The 23,672-nt window shown below is 29.4% G+C and overlaps 2 protein-coding genes across 3 annotated transcripts; both read right to left on the bottom strand.

The window, feature by feature from the left end:
- Positions 1-58: 58 nt before the first annotated feature.
- LOC139092506 (acyl-coenzyme A thioesterase 9, mitochondrial-like) lies at positions 59-1,890 on the bottom strand. Its single transcript, XM_070642927.1, has 3 exons — positions 1,601-1,890; positions 1,451-1,548; positions 59-1,386 (listed from the first exon to the last, which is right to left on the bottom strand). The coding sequence occupies exons 1-3, from the start codon at positions 1,717-1,719 to the stop codon at positions 206-208; spliced, it is 1,398 nt and encodes a 465-aa protein (XP_070499028.1). The 5' UTR covers positions 1,720-1,890; the 3' UTR covers positions 59-205.
- A 179-nt stretch (positions 1,891-2,069) lies between these two features.
- LOC139092515 (ATP-binding cassette sub-family G member 1-like) lies at positions 2,070-22,379 on the bottom strand. Of its 2 annotated transcripts, none has more exons than XM_070642936.1 (10): positions 22,115-22,379; positions 14,572-14,873; positions 5,776-5,893; positions 4,096-4,360; positions 3,838-3,905; positions 3,706-3,778; positions 3,025-3,647; positions 2,831-2,963; positions 2,611-2,766; positions 2,070-2,551 (listed from the first exon to the last, which is right to left on the bottom strand). In XM_070642936.1, exons 2-10 carry the CDS (start codon positions 14,654-14,656, stop codon positions 2,204-2,206), a joined length of 1,869 nt encoding a protein of 622 aa, XP_070499037.1. In that variant the 5' UTR covers positions 14,657-14,873; positions 22,115-22,379; the 3' UTR covers positions 2,070-2,203. The 2 variants fall into 2 exon arrangements, with proteins under 2 accessions (XP_070499037.1, XP_070499036.1); XM_070642935.1 differs by lacking the exon at positions 22,115-22,379 and adding an exon at positions 17,286-17,416.
- Between the last annotated feature and the right edge of the window lie 1,293 nt (positions 22,380-23,672).

The raw sequence follows: 23,672 nt of genomic DNA, 5'->3' as shown, positions 1-23,672 counted from the left end.
AGAAATTTAAATATATTTCGACCGTTTTAAACAAACTGCTAGAAATTTTTCATTCAAATATCTTTCATAACGGTTAATTTTATTAATTCATACAAAAAAATAATTAATAATGTTAAATAATGTCAAATACTTTAAAAAGCTTGTGCATGAACATTTAAAGCTGTAAATTTTTGTCATGAATATCAATAAAAATTGCACTGATTATTTAAGGAGTAGCTGCTGAGTCCATAATGTGTCTAAACTTTCGTCTACCATCAATATACCAAATAGCTTCGTGATAAGTCTTAGGGATGACTTGTGGTAACGTGTCAGCAACTGAGTAAGTAAAGTAGAATGAGTTGGTTGTAGATTGTGAACCGCTGACTGGATCGAAAACTTCAGCAATGACCACAATTTCCATATAATTCAATTCAGTATAAAGTACGTGTGCACTCATAGAAATAAGTGATGAGACATCTACAGGCTTGATAAAATTAATGTCTGAAATATGTTCCAATTTTGGACGGCGCTTAGAGAAGCTGTAGCCTAAAGCCCAAGATAATTCAAGAGCATGTCTCATTAAGAATCCACCAAAAATCTTATTGTGGTTGTTCCTGTCTTCTGGATGTGAGAAAATGATGTTATTTAAATCAGCATCTTCCATCCATATACATCCAGGTGGCAAAATTCGTTTGTTAAATGCTTTTGATTTCGTATCAATCGTTTTAATGAATAAGTCGTGAATAAGTTTCGTTTCGTATGCATTCGGTTCCGTTTTAAGTAAATCAAATTGTTGAATTGCCTGACGTCTCTTCTTCCTACTTTCACCACCTTCAAGAATTCTTTTTTCTTCGTCATTGCCCGGAACTAATGGATTCACAACAGCTGCTTTAATATTACAAGGATCGCGTGCAGCCATTAAGAATAATGCTCTCGTGATTTTTCTCCACTTTCCAGTGCGTCTTTGTTCAAGCCAGACGACGACTTCAACGGAAGACTTTCCAACCCAACTAACATGACCGGACAGACGAATGTCAGCATCAGGTTTGCCATCAATTTCAGTAAAATCAATTTTATCGACTAAAATAGTCACAAAAGTGTAAGGCAATGGAATTCCAGGCTCTAAATTTGGCACTAAAACATGTTGATGAACAACCCAGACTGCAAACAAGTCCATGTCTTCCATCAATCGACCGACTCTAAGACTTCCTAAAAATCCGACATATTTTTCTCGCAATTTGACATCTGTAGATAAAGGAATTATAGCTGAAGTGAAGCTGTCTTGCATTGATCTTGGTGGCAATTCGTCAATTGACTTCGGAGTGTATTGAACAAGATGTTCACGGGTATGCTGTAATGGATTATATCCAAACTGTAAGCCCATCTTTTCAATGATCTTTAATTTCACTGAAATTTTATATTAGGGATGTTGCAGAAATTAGTTGAATTTGCATAATTTTGTTTATTTTACCATCTTTCATAGTTCCAGCTGTTGCTTCATAGTTGGATTTGTCAGTTGTCAAATTCAATGGATCATTTGATCTCTCAGACGATGACATCATTCGAATGCTATAAATATTTTCATTAAATTCCTCAATCATGACTCATAACTAACTTTTACCCTTGATAAGATGGATAAATAAACCTATTAAGTACTTCTGCCTGCTTAATTCCATTATTCGAGTGCTTATTCAAGAGAAATGAATAATTTCTCAACAGTGACCTAATTTGAGGACGCATTTTCAAAACAATTAACTTTTATTCAATATATCTACGGCGATTTACTAAACCAGCAATATTCGACTTTTCTTGATTGCTTATTGAATGAGACTAATGATGAATTACTTGCAATATCAGATGGTAAACCATCGGAAAATAAATAATTTGTGGATATGAGTAAATTCGTTTATAAATAAAGGAAAAATACTGCACGGGGGAACACTGTGATTTTCAAATTTTAAAAAACCGTTACAGTTTGAATTTGAAATTTTTAGCCGTTAGTTTTCTGAAAAACTTAATTAACAATTTAATAGTAATTTATGAATGAAAACTCGCAATTTTATCATAGTTTTTTTAATAATAAAGCTAGAATCCATCATTTTATTATTCTAAGATTTTGATCCCACATTAAATATTAAATTAAAATAAATATTCACATCAATCGTGTCTGATTCCAAATAAATTCTTACAAAATTACACAAATAGGTAAATAAAAGTAAATCTATTATCCTTTCACTAATGCTCTCCGTAGTGTAAAGAATGCGATTCCTTTAAAGAGAATAAGTTGAAAAATGATTTTGATGACATTTAAGCTATAAGTCTCGGTCTCAACGCCAAGTTCCTTCATGATTATTGATGACTTGCTGTAGTGGCAATAGAAGCTATCTTCAGGACATGTAATATCAGGTCTTCCATTCTCATACGTCGCAACAGTAAGTGCCACCAGACAATATTTATGAAGACTAAAGTCACTGACATATCGCATAAAAACTGGCATGTGCTTGAACAAGACGAGGAATCCACAAAATACAATCATGAAGCATGACGAGATGGCTCCAAAGAATGTTCCGTTCTGTTAAAATTAAAAACATCAATATGTCCAAAATATATTCAGTTTATCAAAATACTTACCACAGGATTAACAAGTGTGCCAAGCATAATGCCAAATCCATCAGCAGCTATTGTACACAAAATATATACCAACATTACTTTTAAGTATCGTCCCGGCTCAGGTGGCTGTTCTGTTAAGAAATATACAACAGATGCATACACGAGTGCGAAAAGTGTCTGTAAATAAGTACGGCAAATATGCACATTTCCTGATAATTTGAAGAATAATATAAATATTTACATGAATAGGTGTGGAAGTGATTAAAGTTGCGATATAATATGTCCGCAGTTTGTACCAATTGTTAAAAACTTCCTTCTTTAGAATTGAGATTTCCGCTGGGAATCTAAGGACACCTGGCATCATTGAAGTGTACCTATAATCATAAGAGTTATTAGCAATGCAGGCCTTAATTCCAAAATTTATGGTCGCCGTACCATAAATAAACTGCATTAAGAATAAGGAATCCAATGTTGGATATACTTTTATTTGCATTGACGCCAGCGTCACCAAAATATAATCCAATAATAACAGCACTAATAAAATGAACTAACAACTTTAAATGTGTCACTGTCCAGTCTCGAAAGAGTAAAACATTGCATCGAGATATTAGAATCCATAATCGTGTCAATTCTGACGGTGTTGTCTTAATACTTGACTTAAAGCTCAATTTTCCCGATAAATTTTCACTTTCACTGGTTTTGGTATAGACACTAATGCGTTTCTCTTCTGTATCATTTGAGAGTCTGTCATCATTACGATCGGAATTAGATTCATTTTCAAATTCTTCCTTTATATATACAGTCGATGATGATGTTCTCCATTGCTCACCAATTGCAGCCTTTGCTAATTGATATGTAAAGTTTCCATATTCACCATTTGCTACTTCCAGTAAGTAATCAGCTGGATTATGAAATTGTGGACATTGAAATCCTTGTGATGCAAGATATGGTACTGTATTGCTATGTGATCCCTGATAAATGCAATGACCTTCTGCTAGTACATAGACCAAATCAAACATCTCGTAAATAGTTGCTGATGGCTGATGTATCGTGCAAACCTAGTTATTGAATAGAGATTAACTTTTTACATCTTTTAAATTTATATGTTAGCCTTACAATCGTCCTTCCCTCACGTGCTAAATTGTGTAATAGTCGTATAGTATATGTTGATGATGAACTGTCTAATCCGCTGTAATAAAAGAAGATTCATGTCAAGTTATTCAATAAATCTGCAATTTTACAACTTACGTCGTTGGTTCGTCCAGGAACAAAATAGGCGGATCGTCAATTAACTCTAAGGCTATTGATAGTCGCTTCTGAAAATTAAAAATAATGAGTAAGGCTATCTATAAATCACTTGATATTCTCTTCTAACGTCATTTGACAGAAAGCAACTTTTTATGGATTTCCTTGGATCTTCTAGGAACTTCTACGTTTCCCAAGAAATTAATTACGAGATTCTGAGAATCGCTTTCTAACCAACGTTTAATCCCAAATGAGGTTTACCTTCTGTCCACCGGATAGATTTCTACATCGAGTTTCTTTGGCATGTGTTAAGTGTAAAGTATCCAAAATGTTGTCAATTAAAATTTGTTTGTCTTTTTGGCTCATACAGCGGCTGGAAATTTTCAAATTTGCGGCAATTAACATCGTCTCATTAACCGTGAAAAATGGGTAGAGATTATCGTCTTGAAGAATGTAACTACATTGCTTTTGTGCTGTGTTTGATGATTTTTTGCCCATTTCCAAGATACCTTTAACGCCTTTGGTGCTGCAATAAATGAATAATTTAATTAATATGTAGAAAATTTCAATAATTAATTAATGTCTCTATTAATGAAATATCCTTCAAGTCATGTCACATTACAGCTGTGCATTCATCGGATGCATTTATAAATAAAATATTCTACGAATTTCATTTGCAATGCTATCAAATAAATTTTCTCACAGAATGAAATGCAGCAATCGTTTTATGATTCGAGTTTTTTTTTTCATCCATGAATGAACTTCAATTGATTGTTTATTGATCATTCGTTTTGATTTTATGTTAGAATCAATTGAATTCAGGGATATCATGATGTTCTGTACATGTCATTTTTTAAAAGTTTAATATTATAAAGATCTAGATGATTTGACTTTGGATCACAATTATTGAAGTCAAGATTTAAATTTCAATGAATTCAATCATAGCAATCATCGAAATTGTTCCAAATTTGTTTTGGATAAAGCTCTAAAAATATCAGTGAAAATTGCAACAGTGCTCAAACCAACAACTGCTCAAAAATGATACTTTTCTTTAAGAAAAGTCTAGTTGCTGTATACGTCAGACGACAAAAATTAAATTCAAGATCCAAACTTCAATTTCAAATCACAGACATTTGAAAAAATAAGCTCAACTTTTTAAATATTCCATTCAGTAATCAATAAAATTGCAATCAATCGGTATTGAGTGAAATAGAAACTACCTAATGGAAGTAACCAGACTTTTGCGGTAAGCTGTATATATTATTTTTCAATAGAAAATGATTTCCATAAACCGTGAAGTGAAAAATAACTTTTTTTGCACAATAATTTATTTATTGTGAGTACAATGGCATATTCAATTGTTCGTTGGGTTTCGGAGTGCGAGATTCTCAAAAGAAATAAACGGGAAAATTATATTGTACATTCAGGGGTGCTATAATGAATGAATGAGGAGCTGCAATGATCATTAGCAATTACAGTTGTTGTTCACGAGTTTGAGAAGTCAAATTAGTTAATTGAGTAATAGCACCAAGGTGTCGAAACATTGAGGTTAACTCTTAATTAGTCAGTTAAAGTAAAATTAGTTAGAATCATTTAATTAGGATGTCAAGAGTGTAGATTAACATCAATTATGGATTTTAAATTCTGCAATATTCTGCAAGATCATCCTACATTGCGTGAGATACTGATCATGTCACTAACATGTGTCGATATAAAGTATGTTCAATATTGCATGATGAACTTGATTCAATTACCCAGAAATCTCATAGAAATCGAGAAATCAATTTACAATCTATATGAATTTTATGATAGGAATTAGAATTTAATAGATAGCCTCATTTTCACTCCTAATTAAACACAGTGTTTAAACTATTTTCAAATTCAATAACTTCCGAGACTTGTTAATAACTGTAATTTCTAACAGAAAACAATGATACATACGTGAAACCTGTAAGAATATTAAGTAATGATGATTTTCCAGCTCCACTTGGTCCTAAAATTGCGGTCAACTCGCCAGATTTGAACCGTCCTGATACACCTTTAAGCACATTCTTTTTCTCTGAAATAATAAAAAAGTTGAGATTTATTTTTATTACGCTCAGACGTCTCTGTCAGACATTGACCTATAAAAAATCTAGTAAACATGAATGGAAGTGTTAAACGGCATGTGTTGCAAATTAAATGCACTTTTTTTTATCTATAAAACTTTTTTATATACTTCAAATTGCATTTTATTCAATTACTCAGTCTCATGAAATAATACAATAAAAAAAAAACTAAGGATGAAAACGTGGATCTCACATTCAATAAATCATTTACATATGATTAACTCGAGATTAATTATTCGAAGATGTTTAGCTATAGAATTAGCGAACTTTGCTGACGTCAAAAAAAATAACAAGTTGAAAAGTTTGTCATTAATCAATTCTTTTATATAATTGTTAATCTCATACAATTAAATCTGAGACGATTTTTTAATGAGTAAAACTAGTAAAGTCGTGTATTTCGAGAGTATAGTGACATAACTAAATCACCTTGGACGTGAACTTCGTAAATATTTTCATCAAGATAGTGTCGTTAAAATTATAGCCGTTTTTTACGTTTCATGATTATTAAAAATGGATTTATGGACGTCAAAAAATTTATGAAGTTCTAGTAAGTGCTTAGTTTCAGTCAATTTTAAATATATATTGTTGATAATGAGCATATTCAGAATTTGATTGATTTATAGCCTTGGGAGTTTTATCATGTACAATTTAGGAAATTATTCAATAAAAATGACTTCCAACGTACATTTAAAATTCAAATTCTATTAGCAAAATTGCAATTTGTTGATTTTCCTTTCCTATAGTTGCAAACCCATTTGATCTAAATATATTTAGTTTGTTTTCAATCATCAAGCAAAAGACAGCTTTATATTTTAAGATCTATTCAGATTAACTTAATTCTTATAACATTCTGATTATCTTCCTCATCAACACCTGACATTCCTAATGTTTTTCTTCAGAATCGTAAGCCTAAAGAACGAATTTTGACAAAATATTTGTTTCTCATCTTTAAAAGCCCTTTTACGTAACTTAGAATAAATCTACATAATTATCCCTAACAAGAATAGTTAATACAAGGCTAAACAATAGAACATAGCACTATTAAAAACTTCAGAGGGAATTTTTGTAAGCTTTAATCAGAAAAAATTATCATAATTTATTATCATCAGATTTATAATGTTAGTCGTCATTTGCCCTTTCCCTTAAAATCTATTTTTGTGTTTTTTAGAAACTTTATTTTATTGTTTAATACGGTAAATTAAAAAAGAAAAATAATAATTTTCGAAAGCGATTCGTTGTTGAGTATCAAAAGCATGAAACATAAAATTGCTATAGCATGCAAATGTATTTATGGTGACTCATCATTGTACCAACATTTTGAAATATTTCTAAGTCTAAGGTTCACATATTTAATTTTAATTGTTTTTAAATTTATTCAAATCTTTTCAAACCAAAGCTCAGTCTTTAGTTCTCGAAAAACTAACAAAATAGTAAATTTTGGTGATCTAGAATGAGGAAAACGGGTTTAAACATTCACTTTCATTCTTCTTTGACTTAAAACGGCAGTGTCTTCTGAACTATTTGTCTTGATCAAATACAAAGTTTGATGCTAGAAATTTTTAACAAGTTTAAGGTTAGTTGCTACAGAACTAATATATTAGTAGACCAAACATGAAAGTCAGTGAGACATTATGTGTACGAAATGAAAATTCAGCTCCAAATACAAATAATCAACACGAAAATTCATAGAATTGAGAACAAACGTCAAAAGAGAATTTCGTCTGAAAGAGGAAGAAGTTTAAACTCGTTATATGTTTGGTTTCGTAAGATTCAATCATAAAAAGGCAATTTCATTAAGTGTTCCTGGTTTAATTCGATTCTGCACGCAGGAGCTAACAAAATAATTCCATCAATCATAACATTGACTAACTAAAATCACAATTTCGGAAGTGAGCTAATGTAAAGACAAATCCTATAGTCGTGTAAAATATGACGTAGGCTAATGACGATTAAAAATATTTGGTCAGCATGATGTGACAGCGGTTAACTTGTTAGCGGCCTTCTTAAGGTCATAAAGTTTTAGGAAGGCTTACGTTTGAGCTAACTGGTATTTAAAAATGTAGGAATGTGTATTGTGTTACGTTTAGTGATCATTGAACTTTACAGAATCGCTAAGTGTCGATCGTAAACTACATGAATTATGTAAAATAGAATGGAAACCTTTATTACATAATTGTATAGACAGAGTGTCTGACAAGTGGTTCATTAGCTATTACATATCTTCCCGCCATATGTGTTTAAGGTTCTCAAACATTCGAGCCGATCAGCTCTTAATAATTTCAATGTCTATATCAATCACTTCAATGACGTCCAGTGCCGACAAGTCAAAAAGATATTTTTGAGTAACAAAGAAAAAATTTGTCACCTTTTTTGTGCTCAAACAAATAAAAGAACATCTAAGAAATCTTTATTATCCATAGAATATTCCATCAATCATCATGTTTGCTTGCTTCTTTAAAAAAGACAAACAGCCTAAAAGAATAGAATAATAATTGACTGTAAATATGATAATGAATATTGAGTAAATTTTTATAAGGAAAAGACCTCGACAAATATTTGTCTCTTTACCTTATGTCATGTGCTGCTGCGGTTTTAACATTACTTTTCAAAAAAATATTTGATCAAGTAAAACAAAAAAAAAAAGATACATAAAAAATTTGCTACGTGCTACTTCACTATAAACAATTTCCAAGGTTTGATCACTGTCCAAAAAGAAATATCCATTAATTAAATCTTAAATCTCTTATTAAGGTGAACTAACAGGAAAAAGTATGGAATTAAAAATGTTTTCAAGACATGTTCAGCATAAGCCCCGCTAGAACTCATAAATTTCATGACTACATATTTTTTCGTACATGAACAAAATTTTTGTGCAGCTTCGTTTTTTTTTCTTTTCTCGCATAGCACCGAAAATGAGAGACGTCAATGACCGAATAAACGAACAAACGCCTGCAAATTTTTTGTTTCTTTTCTCGGCTATGTTTACATATTTTATAGGTTGAACTTTGGTTTACTTTTCTATAGATTCTTGTTGATGATTCATTTGATGTTTACAATTACATATTGACACATTCTTAGAAAGCTAGTGGATAGGATTACTAAGTATAATTACTATGAATTTAGATGCTTATATTGCAATTGACGTTAATACTTTGAAGTGCATTTGAGTGTTGAATTGAAGAGCAATAATGCAAATTTTAATAGCAGATGAAGATATTAAATTTAAGAGGATTATCAGGTTGAAGATGAAGATTGTTGAGTTAGGTCATCAACAGTAATATGACTCTGCATAAAATCGAGATTAATTCAATATAAAAATGCAAATCAGATGGTAATTTTTGATCAGGAAATTTTGTTTTGAATTTGGAACTTGGGAAGGATTGCAATGTGGTGTTTCATTCTCATACTGTTTCCTTAATAAATTAGAAACCTGAATTTATTGAAATGATCATCATTTTGTTTTTATTTTTACATATCATGTACAATAACACGTGTGTTTTGTTTTTAATTAAGTGTTTAAAACAGTAAACCAATTAAATGTTAATTAAACTACATTAATAAATTTATTTTCATGATAATATCCAATAATATTGAAAAACATTCTTAATAATATTTAAATTTGAATATATCACTATGCAAAACATTTGTCTAAATAAGTTATGGCTTTCTGATAAGACACTTTACGTTTTGGATGCACACCTGGATTAGTAAGCAAATATTCAAATTGAATGTCTGGTCTATTAATCAAATTAAAGTCTTCGAACAAGTTTTATTTTTGCAATTTGAATCTATGTTAATGCATTCCACATTTTCCTGTTTTTCAACCTTTAGAATCAATAGTGTCCTTTCTCAGAATACACTCATCACAAGTCAAAGTCAATGCAATAATATTTATTTTTCCTTTCGAAAATAGTGAACGTTTAATTTTAGATGAATGTTACGTTTTGTATTGATCTTCCATTATTATCAATACTCTCATTTCATAAACATTTCTTTTGTACTTCACTCATTTATGTATCTTCGCCAACTAATCATCGCACACATTCATGAATAAAATGATTGCTAATGAATATATTCATAGTTCTGGCGTCTTTTATGCATAAAATTCAATGTCAACTAACTCTATGCTGATTATTAAAATAGTTATGTCACAGTCACACACATTTATAGTCAACGATTCTTCTTTATTGCATGCGAAGATGAGCTAAAAACGAGTTCAGTGATAACGAATGTAAGCTAGACGAGATAATAATAATAATAAATAAATAAATAGTGATCGAGAAAGTGGAAATGTGCACGTAGGAGATTCCTGAATGTGGTTATAATGTAAACATTAGAGAATGAGAATAGCAGTAATTAAGAAAAATAATGTTTTTTGAAGTTTGAATGCTACTTTAGATGTGGGTGAAGGAGATATAATAGAAGAAATATAAGTAAATATTCAAAGATTCATAGGAACACTACCTTGACTATTTATGCTTTCTTTACAACTCAATTCCAATGAAATTGCATCAATCAGTCACATCATCCACTAATCCTCATCATCTTTAACAGAGAAAGCTATAGAACATTCCAAAGCTACTCAATTTAATTGAACATTTTTCCTTGGGGATTTTCTACACTTCCTATAGACTTAATTTAATTAATTGTAAATTCGAATTGTCGTTAGCGTGAAAATGATTTGCATAAGTTTATTAGCACATCAATGAAGTTCATTAAATATTTCAATCACATAAACTGTGCCTTAGATAAAAATTCGTGTATAAAATATTTGATGAGTAAATATAAGCTGCTTGTAAGTACATATTTAATTCGATTAATGTGCTGATAAAAAAGACTTTTGATTCATTGGTGATGGGAAATTAATAATTTTTATGTAAATTATTATTTTGAAGCTTCTATTAATTTTATTATTAAATGCAGTTCACGTGAGCTTGTTTAATCGTAAAATTGTTGATTCTTGAAAAAACCAAGAACGAAATAACTTGTTTTGATGCTTGCGGATGGAAATCATATGTCGTGATTTTTCCTTTATGACATATTAATTTCTTATGTAAATTTCATGTCTAGTTGACTTACAGAAGTGAAGCTAATTCATTATGAAGAGGCTCATCAAATAAATTTGCCGCTAAACATGACTAATCGAGAGATGCTGTCAATCCGAATTTCCAGTTTCTTAAATTAGATTCTTCATAGAAAAATCTACAAACGTATTCTAAAATGTTTACTATCATATGGCGTCATTAAGATTAGAATATTTTATTGTCAACGCGTGATTCTCATAACAAATTCTTGAGAACATCAACCGGCAGATATCTTCTGATTCTTTTCTATCAATTAAGTGTGGTTGACAAATACCCATCAAGATTCTTTCAACTCATCTGAACAAATACGGACACTCTTCTTTGTTTTGATGATTTAAGTTGTTGATGAGTTAAGTTGATATAATTTTCAATTGGGTAAATCCTTTTGAACTTTGATTGACATGAGCAAATGTATGAGTTGTTTTGGGCGTATTTGGAGACATTTAATTATTAAATAATAATTTATGCAAATATTTTGCAACACAAAAAACAAGAAATTTCCAGTTTTTGTATCTAAATTATCAAACATCAGTCATTGCATAGTAAGAATGCTTAAAAGACATATAATTAATTTAGTAAATATATCTTACATCTGAAAATAACGAAATTTTAAATTGTTTTGATTTTCTTGCTGTGAATATTTATTATCAACGCTGAAATATTTTTTGCGCTGTCAACCATTCATTTGTTAAGTGATTTGCAGTTCGGACCATTAATGTTCTTTTGATTTATGGTTATTGTGCAACCTTGTAAAGAATACAAGAATTTAAAATGTTTGTTGTCAGATAGAACGTTCGATAGAAGTTGTCAAAATTTGAATTCTTCACACTAGAAAATGTTTTGCTTGAAATAGAATAGCCATGTAGATATGTGATCTGACACGCGTTCGTTAGTCTCTTCAATAATTTAAGGGTATTCCCTAAACTTATTTAAATCCTCACCAAATCTATTAAATTGAATAAAATAACAATATAACGATGACTGAGCAGAACAATCTTTAAACTGTTAATCCTTCAAAAAGTTTTAAATTTTTTGGAAAATTCCCATTCCAAAAATTGTATTATTGATTGAAACAAGCAAATTAAATAAAGGTTTTAGTATTGCTTGGGATTTTCGGACCATCAATTCACTTTTATAAGTTAATGCGAAACAAAAAACTTCATACAATAATAAAAATCGCAGCTAAATATTCACTTCAAAATATATTGGGATAGGAAGATTGGCCAAAGAACCCAAAAATACTATACGAAAAAGTGGGAAAAGTATATAGTTAATGTTCTGCATTAATCAAACTTTTGTTTAGAGAAGCGAATAACATCTTCGAATTCAAGCTGAATATGAGAATATTAATTTAATTTTGGAAATTCCATTAGCTGTATTATAAACCGAGATTCTGAGCTTGATAAAGTCGTTCTTAAACTGCCAAAAAAAATTTCAAGAATCACATACATTTTTCTAAGAATATCCGATCATAAAGCAATTTTACGACAGGAGAATATCTAAGATTTAAATTATACTAAAACGAATCTCATAGATTTTATTCAGAAAAAGTTGCATAGTCATTAATAGTAGGTAATAAATAAGATATTTGATGACACTGAATTTTTCACAATCGTTCTTCAATTTTATGAATTTTGCAATGAAAATCAAGCTAAGTTCGTCAATTAGTTTGTTAACTTGAAATCATCTTACATAATCAGCACACCTTTAATCAAATTGATTAAAACTTCTGAGTATCTCAATAGTAATAACGTAATAAAGTAGGAAAATATGGAAATGCAATCGAGAATATTGTACGTCAAAATATTAATCTAGTAAATATTAAACTTCATCGTAAAAAATGTCAACAAAGTATTTTATATTCTAATTAACTGAACAGTATATTTAAAAATGTGCATATTATTATAAAGCTGCAAAATACATAAAAGAATTGAAAAATTTTCCACATTGCAAGCACATTAAAAACATGTTTGTATTAGAAAAAGTGAATTGTGATGCCACTCAGCTGCATAATGCACGAAAAATATTCTACAATTGACCTTAGCTGTGCATTTAAGTCAAGTTTATATGATTTCTTAACACGAGTGAATGAATTCTAGCAAATAATTGTGCTTCAACATAGTCGGACGACCATCAAGAATTATTAGTTGAGTAAGATCATGTCATGTGAGAATTCAAGACAAGAAAAAAGCATGTCAAGACTGATTTTCTATGCACCTAACCTGGATAACTATTCAAACCACATGATGACTCACATTTTCCTAGCTAAATCTTCCAGATAGACATCCCAATCATTGCTAATAATCAGTAACAAAAAAAGAATTCTATACTTTATGAAAGTGCATACGAGTCAACCTTAGACTCAATTATTATCAGCTGATTGACTTACTAACTTCATTCTAATATTTGTGCTACACGTTACTCTGTTCGAACAAGCTCAGATATGTGCATATTTTAAGAATGTGTGATAGAATACGTCAAAAACGGTAATTATTTGAAAATAATAAAAACAGATAATTACTGACTTTAACATCATTTCATTACGAGATTAATTAATACGTAATATACACGAAATTATAAGGAGATAATTAAAACAGATGATATCAGAGAAAAACTGCAATTAGAATAGCATGAAAAATTTGTAATAAAGAAATTAATTATCATCATAAGAAAATTTTCCGCCGTATATACGCTAAAATGTTTTACCACAAAACCGCATGTGGATGCTCAATAGCTTCATTTAAACATATTAATTTACATATTCTTCTGCATTTTTTTCCTCATTTGTTCTTTACGATATATTAAATGAAGTGCGGTGCATAAATGCAATTTAAATCATGTCTTATTACATAAACGATCTAGTCGTTGTATGAATGAACTGAACAAATGAATGGAAAATTTACATGCCATAGATTATTTCTCATGGTGCAATGCCATGGTCTAAGTCGACATCAAAAATACGATCACTGATGTTTATTGACCATAAATGCATATGCGATCGGCTTCACGGTCGTCCAAAACAGGTTGAGTCTCAGTCACATTGCATCAACAATTATTAATGCAACTAATATTTACTATAAGTTACTTAATCGCAAATTAATTTAATTCCCATTCAATTCGACTTGTAAACATTGGAATTATAATTAAATTATGAATTGGAAATTGTGCGTTAAGAATTTTTGAAGTTAATCTGTGCTTAGAATTGTTTATAAATTTTGCGATATACTACGCTATCAGGGACAACTAACAATAGCCATCGACTTGGATTTTCACTAGAACTTTAGATTTAAAAGATTACGATCTATTGGACACAAATATATTAGTATATTCACATCAATACAGCACAATTAAGCTAACTTCAACTCTAATAGCATGTGTTCTTAGCATGATTACTTAATAATTCTAACTAAAAATTAATGAGACTTGATGTAATATATTATTAAATCACCACAGCCACTTCTAATAACATTTTGAATAAAATGCAACTTGAAAGTAAAAAAACCCGGTTTAATAATGCAAGGGAAATGTTAATTATTTTAACTTACCTTTTTGCTTCGGCACCGGCACAGTATAGACAATATCTTCAAAGTTTATGTCAATTCGATGTGAATCGTCGTGGTTTATTTCCATTTTTTCAACTTTTTTTATTTTTAGTTCTTTGTGTTACTGTATTATTTGAATAATTGCACTGTATTTATAAATAATTCATATGTGATTTTTATCATATGCGTATAGCCTGTAGAACTTTAAATGACGATAAACAACTGTGCTCTTCCTTTGTGAACTATTTTTTATCACAAATTATTTATCAGCTTTTGTAAATTTGCTCTAAATCGTTGTTTTATAGCTATAAAAAACAGAACATGAATATATTTAGTGAGTTATTTTTTTTAATGAATCATCATTAACGTTTTTAAAAACATTAAACAATTTGCTTTCATTTAATGTTTTCAGTAATTTAGACTTTTTTTTTGATAATCAGAATTTTTAAATATCATTTTAAATGAGATTGCGAATGCTAAGTGACTGATATATCTGATGATACTGAGAGGTTAATGAAAACATAGCAACAAGTTCAAATTTTATTATCCTATTAAAGTTTTGGAATTTAAATTTGGATTTATGACGAATTGATCATTTGATTCAAATTTAATCGTAATTTCAAGTTTAAAGCTCATTGCTCTTTTTAATTTATTTTAAATAAAATAACATTTTATATTCTGCATTAAACTCTTTCAAGATGCTTTATTGCAATAATTCAACCTTATAATCCGAACACTACAAATGAAGATGGAAGACGTTTGGCATCCATATGGCTGCTAAAACATGCTGCTTCCAATTGTTGTTGATAAAAGAAGCATTGCAGAGCCTATCCCATTTGTATTACACGGATAATGCAAGTGCATTGATCTTTTAACGGCCAACTACATCTGATTCTTGAGCTTGCACAAAAGTCTCTTATTTTATCTTGAAATATTACTTCATGTGGAATTTAATGGCCGTATTATATAGCACCTTGACATTCTTCGTGTTTTCGTTCTAATGTGCATAATGTAATTACGAATTTTACAATATATGATCAAAAGAATTCAACGTTTTTTTTGGTATCATAAAAATTTTTAAAAATCTCAAATAACAAAAATTTTTTTTGATGTTTTAAGAGTTTTAACTTAACTATAATTAAAATTCTGATAATAGCTAGCAATTTAGTTAAGGATACATTGATTTAAAGATAGAAATTTATGAGTTTTTGGAAAGAAATTTTAAAGTTTACACAAAATTTTGGCACGGAAAGTTAAAAAATCCAAATTCATACAATTTTTAAGTTTGAATATCTCGCAATCGGCTTCAATCGGCGTTATGACATAAATATATGTTGTAAAGCTCTATCAGATCTTGCAATACTTCTAGATCTCGTCGTCAATCCAGGTGAATCTCGTAACTTATTTGGAATTGAAAGTTTGAAAATTGCAATATTTTTAGAACATATTTTAACAACTTTACAGACATTATTCAAAGCATGTTCAATGCTTAAATCGAATCTTTAAGCAATAAATGAAATATGAATAAACTGACTAGTTTTGGTACTTAGTTGAGAAGAATTCAACAAAAATATTTTGATTGGAAAATGTAAACAAAAAAAGCACAACTTTAAATTCACTTTTCTCAGGATAGACAGTGACTATCAAGCCTGATATTTTAAGGAACGGAACAAAGTTATTTACACTTTCAATTGATCATCAAACATAGTGATAAATAATACACAACGAAAATGAATTTTTGAACAAAATTTTCAAATCTAGATCATAGTGCAATATGCAAAAGAATTTTTAAAAATAAATCTCAAATAATTTATTTCTTTGTAATGAATTATCCCGGTTTGAAAAGTGAGATTCTGAGAATGTGGGCGTTAGAATGTAAATGATTGAATTCAAACTGTTGTTCTAAGAATTGATTAATAATTTTTTTATCAGAGTTCGAAGTCGACTTGGATTTTGTATGGAAAAGTCGACTCAAGTTGACTCGACTTCATATAATATTTGGGTCGACTTTGAGCTCTGCTTTTTGTTGATCTTGAAAATTTAGGAAACTAATCTATAAGAACGCTGGACTTCTTCACGTCTTGAAGTATATCAAATATGCAATTTATCAGTTTATAACTTTAAAATTAAAGACTCTACTTGCAAAGTATTATTGCACATTTAAATGAAATAAAATTTGTAAGTTAGGAAATATCCACGTTTGGAACAAGTATGATCAAGTAGAATTGGTCGATTATTTTTTGCATATTAATCACTTTTATATGATTCATCTCATCTAACTTGCGCATTTCTGATGTTTACTAACTTACGAAATCATGAAAACATCATCAATTTATTGATTAAAAGTGATTGAAATTTACTATCAATCTTTATTTACACGTGTTGATGCCGCATCTCAATCTTATTTATTATAATTTAATGCTGACATCAGAACTGTCAGGTGCGTGCAACATTCTATTATTAAATTTAAATTCAAATTTAAATCATTCAGAATAATTGATCTTGAGATTGTTTCTGGGTTAAGAACATGTGCTACTTTTTTGAAACAATTTACTTTTGTATTAAAACTGATTTTTATTGTTATCACTTATGCACATTACATCTGGATTTTGTAATATTTATTCGAGTAATAAATGAATTTTTAAATCCAGGATCTCACTTGTAATGACATTAAAATCACATTTAATATTCAATAACAAGAAAATTAATTAAATTACTTTTTTTTCACATTTGTAGCTTAACACTTGTTGATTTTGACGGATTTCGCGTGTATCTCATTGCGCGATTGAAAAGCAACTGGCATTAAAAACAACAGCTAGAGCGCTCTGAGTCTGATGAGTGATTGAGAAGAAAAAAAATAGATTTTTCAGTAACACTCATGAAAACTTTTTTGCAGTCGTAAAATAATTTCTTAGCTCAATTTCATTTTAATTTTAAATTAAGTGCATTGATGAGAATTAATGAGAAAATATTGAGATTGTTATTTACTCGCATTTGTTTGCTATTTTTCTTTTCGTTCTCAATTAATTAATGAATCACATGCACTACGCAATATTGCGAATGATTGAAAAAAAAAATTGCAACTGAGAAGACGTCAATATATATGGAAATAAATGCAGATGAATATTTTGACTATAGTTTAAATTTTTATTCACACAATCCCATTAGTATAGCTACTTAAGAGTTTTGTCATGCTTAATTGTAGTCATATGAGCATGTAAAAGTCAAATCAAGTCTGTAACGATAAACACAACATTTCACAATCTATCTAACATCACAAGACATAAATTTCGTGTCTTGAAGTAAATATCAAGTAATAAATAAATTACCTTTAATAATAAAATTACAAAATGTTCAATTTTTTAGCTGTATATATTCACACAATGAACTCAAGTGCATAAATTGTGACCCAAAAAAGCTTAATAAGAAGTTTTCTCTTTGTGTTTAGTCGCTGGCATTAGGAAATGCACAGAATAGTCTCGAACATGGCAAACGGTAGTCATGGCCTGCTTGTCAATTGTTAATTGAGTTGTAATAGGTAATTTTATTATGACGATGTTACCTTAAAGGTATATTTTGCTGATCATCGTTTTTTTCTTGACCTTTTAAGATTTTAGGTACGAGGAATGATGATTAATTTTGTTTCTGGAATGGTCTATAGCTTCGAATATGTTTTACATTGTACATTTTGTCTCAAAAGTTATGCTTAATAAGGTTCAGATCCTCTTAAGGAAATATCCAGAATAGATTAGAACAATTGATCAATTTTCCATATTCATTCCGGAATGTAATTCAACAAGGTTATAGTCATAATAAAAGTAATATTTATTCAGACTGAAACTCAGTTGCAATTATTTAAAACAGACATAACAAGATGCAAATACTGGATAGATCAACAACACACCACGTTTCATACTCAGACGAGAATAAATTAACTTATTTCAATAGAAACAGTGTCAGTAATAGGGAAGAAATGCGTGAATAGGAATACATATGAGTACTTAATTCTTCTGTAAATGCCTGGCATATATCTCCACTTCCTATAAATTAATTCAATTGTGCTGTCCTTTTGTTTCACTTAGAAATAATAATACAATAGAGTAACTAGTAAAGGGCCGATTGGTGACCTCCACGAAATTGAATAAGCAACCGGTATTCAATAAACAAGTAGTAATTAATTCCGAATTAATAAGTAGCTATAAAGTTGTGAATGATTGATTGCCTAGTGGACTGTAATAAAGTGAAAATTAGAAAAGAATCTAAGCTTATCTTTAATACAATTAATTACGTAGATAAGCAATTTTTTAATTGGATATTTTTACTCATTTCTATTTACAAGTTTTCGTGGCGGTTTATTCATAAATTAAAAGTCAAAATACTCGTGAGTCACGAGTCGTGACTTAAAATCCACGTGGCATTTTAAAATTTTGTTTGCCAAATTTCACCTCAAAAGTTTTGTTTTTTTCAATCGACTTATACTACACTGAATTCCCAAGATTCAAATTACTAATCAGGTTCTAAATATTGTTGACTCATCTTTTTAGAATTTCAATTTTTGTTTGCAATTTAAATCATGTATAGCTCAATAACAATAATAATGAAGATAATTAAAGTTCAAATTGTTGTTAATTGCTTACTATCATGAAAGGCTTTTTATTGACTGATTTGTGTATGATGAGATGTTCCTTAATTTGTGATTTTATTAACACAATAATAACAAATAAATCAGATACGCTCTGGATAATAATTTTTATCAAAATAGATTCAAATGGCGTCACTTCCATAAATTTTGTATTTTTTTATTGTAATTTGAATAACTTCAATATTAATTAGGGTTTAATAGTGACTTAATTGCGTCAATACAATTACAGTAAATATAAATTTGCATTTTACTCCTTTCCATAAAATTATAGCACCAGGAACAAGCTGTGTTACTTGTTCTAGAAGAAAAATTCTTTAGAGTGAATGATCGCCCAAAAATAGCTCATCAAATATTTCCCGAGTGAACATCTTGACATATAATATTTATTTAATTAATATGTAACTACACCTACGATCGGTCAATGACTTTTTCTTCGGAATGCTCCACGAAATTATTCATTAGTTGATAAAGTAATTAAAAGGACATCATACCAAAGGTAGACACTTACCAAAATAGCTCAAATTGGTTAATCGATCAAAAATCCTTATCAAACCAAATCCGGTATGAAGTCCGAGTCACGTCGGTCTAAAGTCTAATACAAAATGGATCGATTGATTGGCTTGTGCGTTTTGGTTAAACTAGCAACAAACGTTTCAAGACACACAGTCATTCAATCACACAGTATATTCAGATCATCATCAACAGATCAATAAAAATAGCCAAACTAGTAGAACATAAAAATGTTTAGACTCAAAACTAGTGATAACCGCTTGCGTCATTTTCATATTCATCGAAGTTTGATTCTTTTTTCATATTGCTGTTTATTCATCTACATTTTTTTTCTATCCAGAATGCATTAAGTCTGATTTGAGTTATCTACATGTTTACAACTTCCGCAAAGTTGTTGTTTTTGAAAAACAATTTTGCTTTTCTTAATGAGTCATATCAGAATTACTGACGGATATAAAATGAAGCGTAAAATGTTGATGACTTTCACGAAACTGATTAGTTTTAAATTGTATCTAATCTGAGCAATGACGGTATTTAAGACTTAATTTAGTACGAATAATCGTCAATAATTCACAACTAAGTATTAATCTAAAGCTGCACGAGTAGAATTTCCAATTTTATCACCTGTTGAATCGATTATGTCATATTATAAGTTGTAGTTTAGTCATTATGAAGCCTTAGAATTTCCCAAAAGTAATATGCAACAATTCTCATATATACGATAAAAATTACATCAGAACAGTCATGTGTGCGTTGACAACACGTACTCAAAATTTCATTCATAAAAAAAAACAAATCAAATTAAACTACCCGCATTCATGATATGCTCATGTATAATGCTTTTAATCCACTTAAATCAGACTCGCGCATGCTTTTTTGTTTTTTCTTCTTATTAATCAATTGACGCTGTCTTATTCATTCCTATAGTTTTAATATAAATTTTTACTTCCTATCTGTTAATGCATTCGACAATATTTTGAGTAAATTGAAAGAATTTTATTTGAATGGCGATAAAGAATTTTCGCCTTGACGTTTTTAATTCATCAAACCTTAATGTTCACTATAAATTCATCTAAATTAGCAGCACATTAATTTTAAAGATTCACAAATCTGTCCGAAAATCCAATGAACTTGGAGAAAAATTTAAAAAAATGGAACAAAAATTCACACTCAGGCCAAAATTGTTTATAAAACAAAAGATCTTTAGAAATGAGACATGTTTAAATATCAATTTCACAGGCAAATGACAACTTTAAATCATCGTGCGATTTTATTGTCTGCTGGATAGAATAATTATTTGCCATGATTTTTTGATTTTCAATTTGATGACTTGCGGCTTTGATCAAAAATAAAGCTACAAAAAAATTAAGCAATAAAATTTAAAATGTGAATCTCAAAGCGATCAAGTGATTTTAAAGTTCATACTCAATCTCTATCTTTATCAGTTCTATTCTATAATTGACTAATACTTGTGTATTACATTGTTCATGTCAAGGAATATAAGGCTAAGAATAAGAATTCGTCTCATCTCTGTCTAAATTCAATTCGAAATTCTGAATGTTTATCATGTGAAATTTGCATAGCAACTTAAGTTAGAGCCCTTCACTCTAGTATTACAAACCCACTTAGTTATTACTTTGTTGACAATTATTCAAATTTTACAATTCTAAATTTAATTTTATCTTGTTATGAATCAATTAAAAATTTGAGTAAATTATATTAATCCATAAACAATGCGTCCAAATCTCACGTAATCCACTCACCATTCTCAATTTAAATAGCTTAATATTTTTGTGTGTATCAAAATTTTTTTTAACATTTTTCATAATGAAGATCATTACATTATTTGTTTATTCGTTGATGTATTCATTTCCTCTCAGTATTACAACAGTCTCATTCATGCATTAAAAATATATTCTGAGACATACACGCGATGTGACACGATTTCTTTACAAAATCCTATTTAAAGTACAGCAATTTAAATGATTAAGAGAAAAAAAAAAGTTGAATTGTTTGATAAATTGATTCAATTTTTTTTCAGCATTTTCGCAAGCATGCTTGAATAAATCTTTTACACACATTGAGACTTGAGACTTTATATTCTAAAAATAGACATTCTGAATATCAACTAAGTGTAGATGTGCATTATGACGCTAATATGAATGAATTGAAGATGCGATTTATTCATTCACTTTAAATTAATCTATGGATTTATGCAGTTTTTGTCTCGATCCGGGAAATGATATTGAAAAATTAAGCGATAAATCTTCATATAACACAGTTTTTTTAGCAACAGAACTAAACTCGATATCAGTCGTGAAAAATATGTCAATAAATAAATGCACAATTGTAAATAATTTGTATTTTTTTATGAATATTCATTCAAATATTTACTTGATTTTTCATTTATTTTTTTATTTTATATCCAACTTAATTGTTCGTTGTACAAAAATTTTGCATGTATATCACTTTTCACCTTATTCCACTTTATTTCCATAAAAGAAAAAAAAGTCCACTTTAATTTATTTTTTTCATTATTTAAATTCACGTCCGTAAAAGCGAACAGCTCAATCAAAACTGAAGCAACAGTATGAAAAATATTATTTTCTCAGAACGCACAATGCGGCATATCCAACACGTTGAACTGCTTTATTTTTTTGAGAGACAATTTTCATTTTCTGATTGAATAATACTTAATTGATTTGGGACACTGACTGTCCTCATTTAAATCCGTTCTAATTATTAATCAATTTTCTATTCAATCTTTTAAATGATTGCGGTCACTGTCTAGTATGCTGCAATTTGTAGTTTGAAGATCAATCATTATGAGCGATAAGAATAAAGTTACTCATGCTTTATTCTTACACAAATGACATTTTTTTAAGTGAAAATGTGATCACAACATGAGCGAATATGTATTGTGAGAGTGCATTCGTTTGTTGTTGACTTACTCTCACTCTCTTCTTTGTTTTTGTATATTTTGTATCGTCCGAAATGTATGATGACTATGACTGTTGAGGGGTTCTCTATGTGATCGGTGCTATGGAATTGTTGGAGTTATTTGAATAGTATTTTGTAAATAAATTGTGAAAATTGTTTAAATTCAGGAAATATTTTTAAATTTAATTTAAATTGCAACCTAATAAAATTGAGATATTTTAGAGATTCAGACTATTTTATAGGATATTTGCAATTTTTTACGAGAAGCTTAGTTTTTTGATGTTTGTTAGGTTTGACTTATATGAATAGATGGTAAAGGAACACGAGAGCGACCTAAGAAGAACGAAGTTGTTGATAGAGACAGTGTAGCACTTGGTATTGGCAATTGGCAAAGGAAAATCAGCGATAGAGTCACTTTTAGATGCCAACTGAGAGAGACCATGGATCGCAGTTGATATGTATGGCCAACAAAGAGAAAGATTTTTCACTTCCTGAAGAGATTTATACTTTTTTATAATATTACACATCTAGCCACCCCAATCAAGAATGATTAACTTGTTATTGTTATAAATAAATTTTCAATAATTCCTGATAAAATTCTTTGACGTTCTCGGTTCGTCATTTTCAAAGGGCATCTCAGTATGTATATATATAATAATCTCCGAAAAAATTTCTTAATTTGTTTTGCTTTAATTTAAAAAAAAATTGATAACGACTCAGTGAAAGATTACCTACTAAAAATATATATATACATAAGCGGAAATAATTTATTTCAATTTTGAGTGACATCTTGTGCCCGCAATTTTCGCAACATTGTTAGATTTTTCCTATTTTTCACTGGATCTTTGAGATTATTTAGAAAATCTTTCAAGTATTTAATGCTATCAGACTTTAGTCCTCTATCCAGATGTGCTTAATAAGAGCCCAACCCTCACAATTTTCTTTAAATTATGGAATACTTGACGCATTTAAAATATTTTAAAGTAGATCACTAAAAGTAGATACTAGACTA

This window comes from Chironomus tepperi, unplaced genomic scaffold, assembly GCF_022539635.2.
Source record: "Chironomus tepperi strain 1889 unplaced genomic scaffold, CSIRO-AGI_Ctep_v1 contig_305, whole genome shotgun sequence".
NCBI lineage: Eukaryota > Metazoa > Arthropoda > Insecta > Diptera > Chironomidae > Chironomus > Chironomus tepperi.
This window is presented reverse-complemented; position numbering and strand designations above follow the sequence as displayed.

What these genes read in the sequence shown, in the direction of transcription:
- LOC139092506 (XM_070642927.1), bottom strand. Translation starts at nt 1,719, where the DNA reads ATGCGTCCTCAAATTAGGTCACTGTTGAGAAATTATTCATTTCTCTTG. An exon ending in ATTTATCCATCTTATCAAGG is followed by an intron (nt 1,549 to 1,600) that starts GTAAAAGTTAGT and finishes AAATATTTATAG; the next exon opens with CATTCGAATGATGTCATCGT. An exon ending in AGCTGGAACTATGAAAGATG is followed by an intron (nt 1,387 to 1,450) that starts GTAAAATAAACA and finishes ATAAAATTTCAG; the next exon opens with TGAAATTAAAGATCATTGAA.
- LOC139092515 (XM_070642936.1), bottom strand. Translation starts at nt 14,656, where the DNA reads ATGGAAATAAACCACGACGATTCACATCGAATTGACATAAACTTTGAA. An exon ending in AATATTCTTACAGGTTTCAC is followed by an intron (nt 4,361 to 5,775) that starts GTATGTATCATT and finishes CATTTATTGCAG; the next exon opens with CACCAAAGGCGTTAAAGGTA. An exon ending in ATCTATCCGGTGGACAGAAG is followed by an intron (nt 3,906 to 4,095) that starts GTAAACCTCATT and finishes TTTAATTTTCAG; the next exon opens with AAGCGACTATCAATAGCCTT.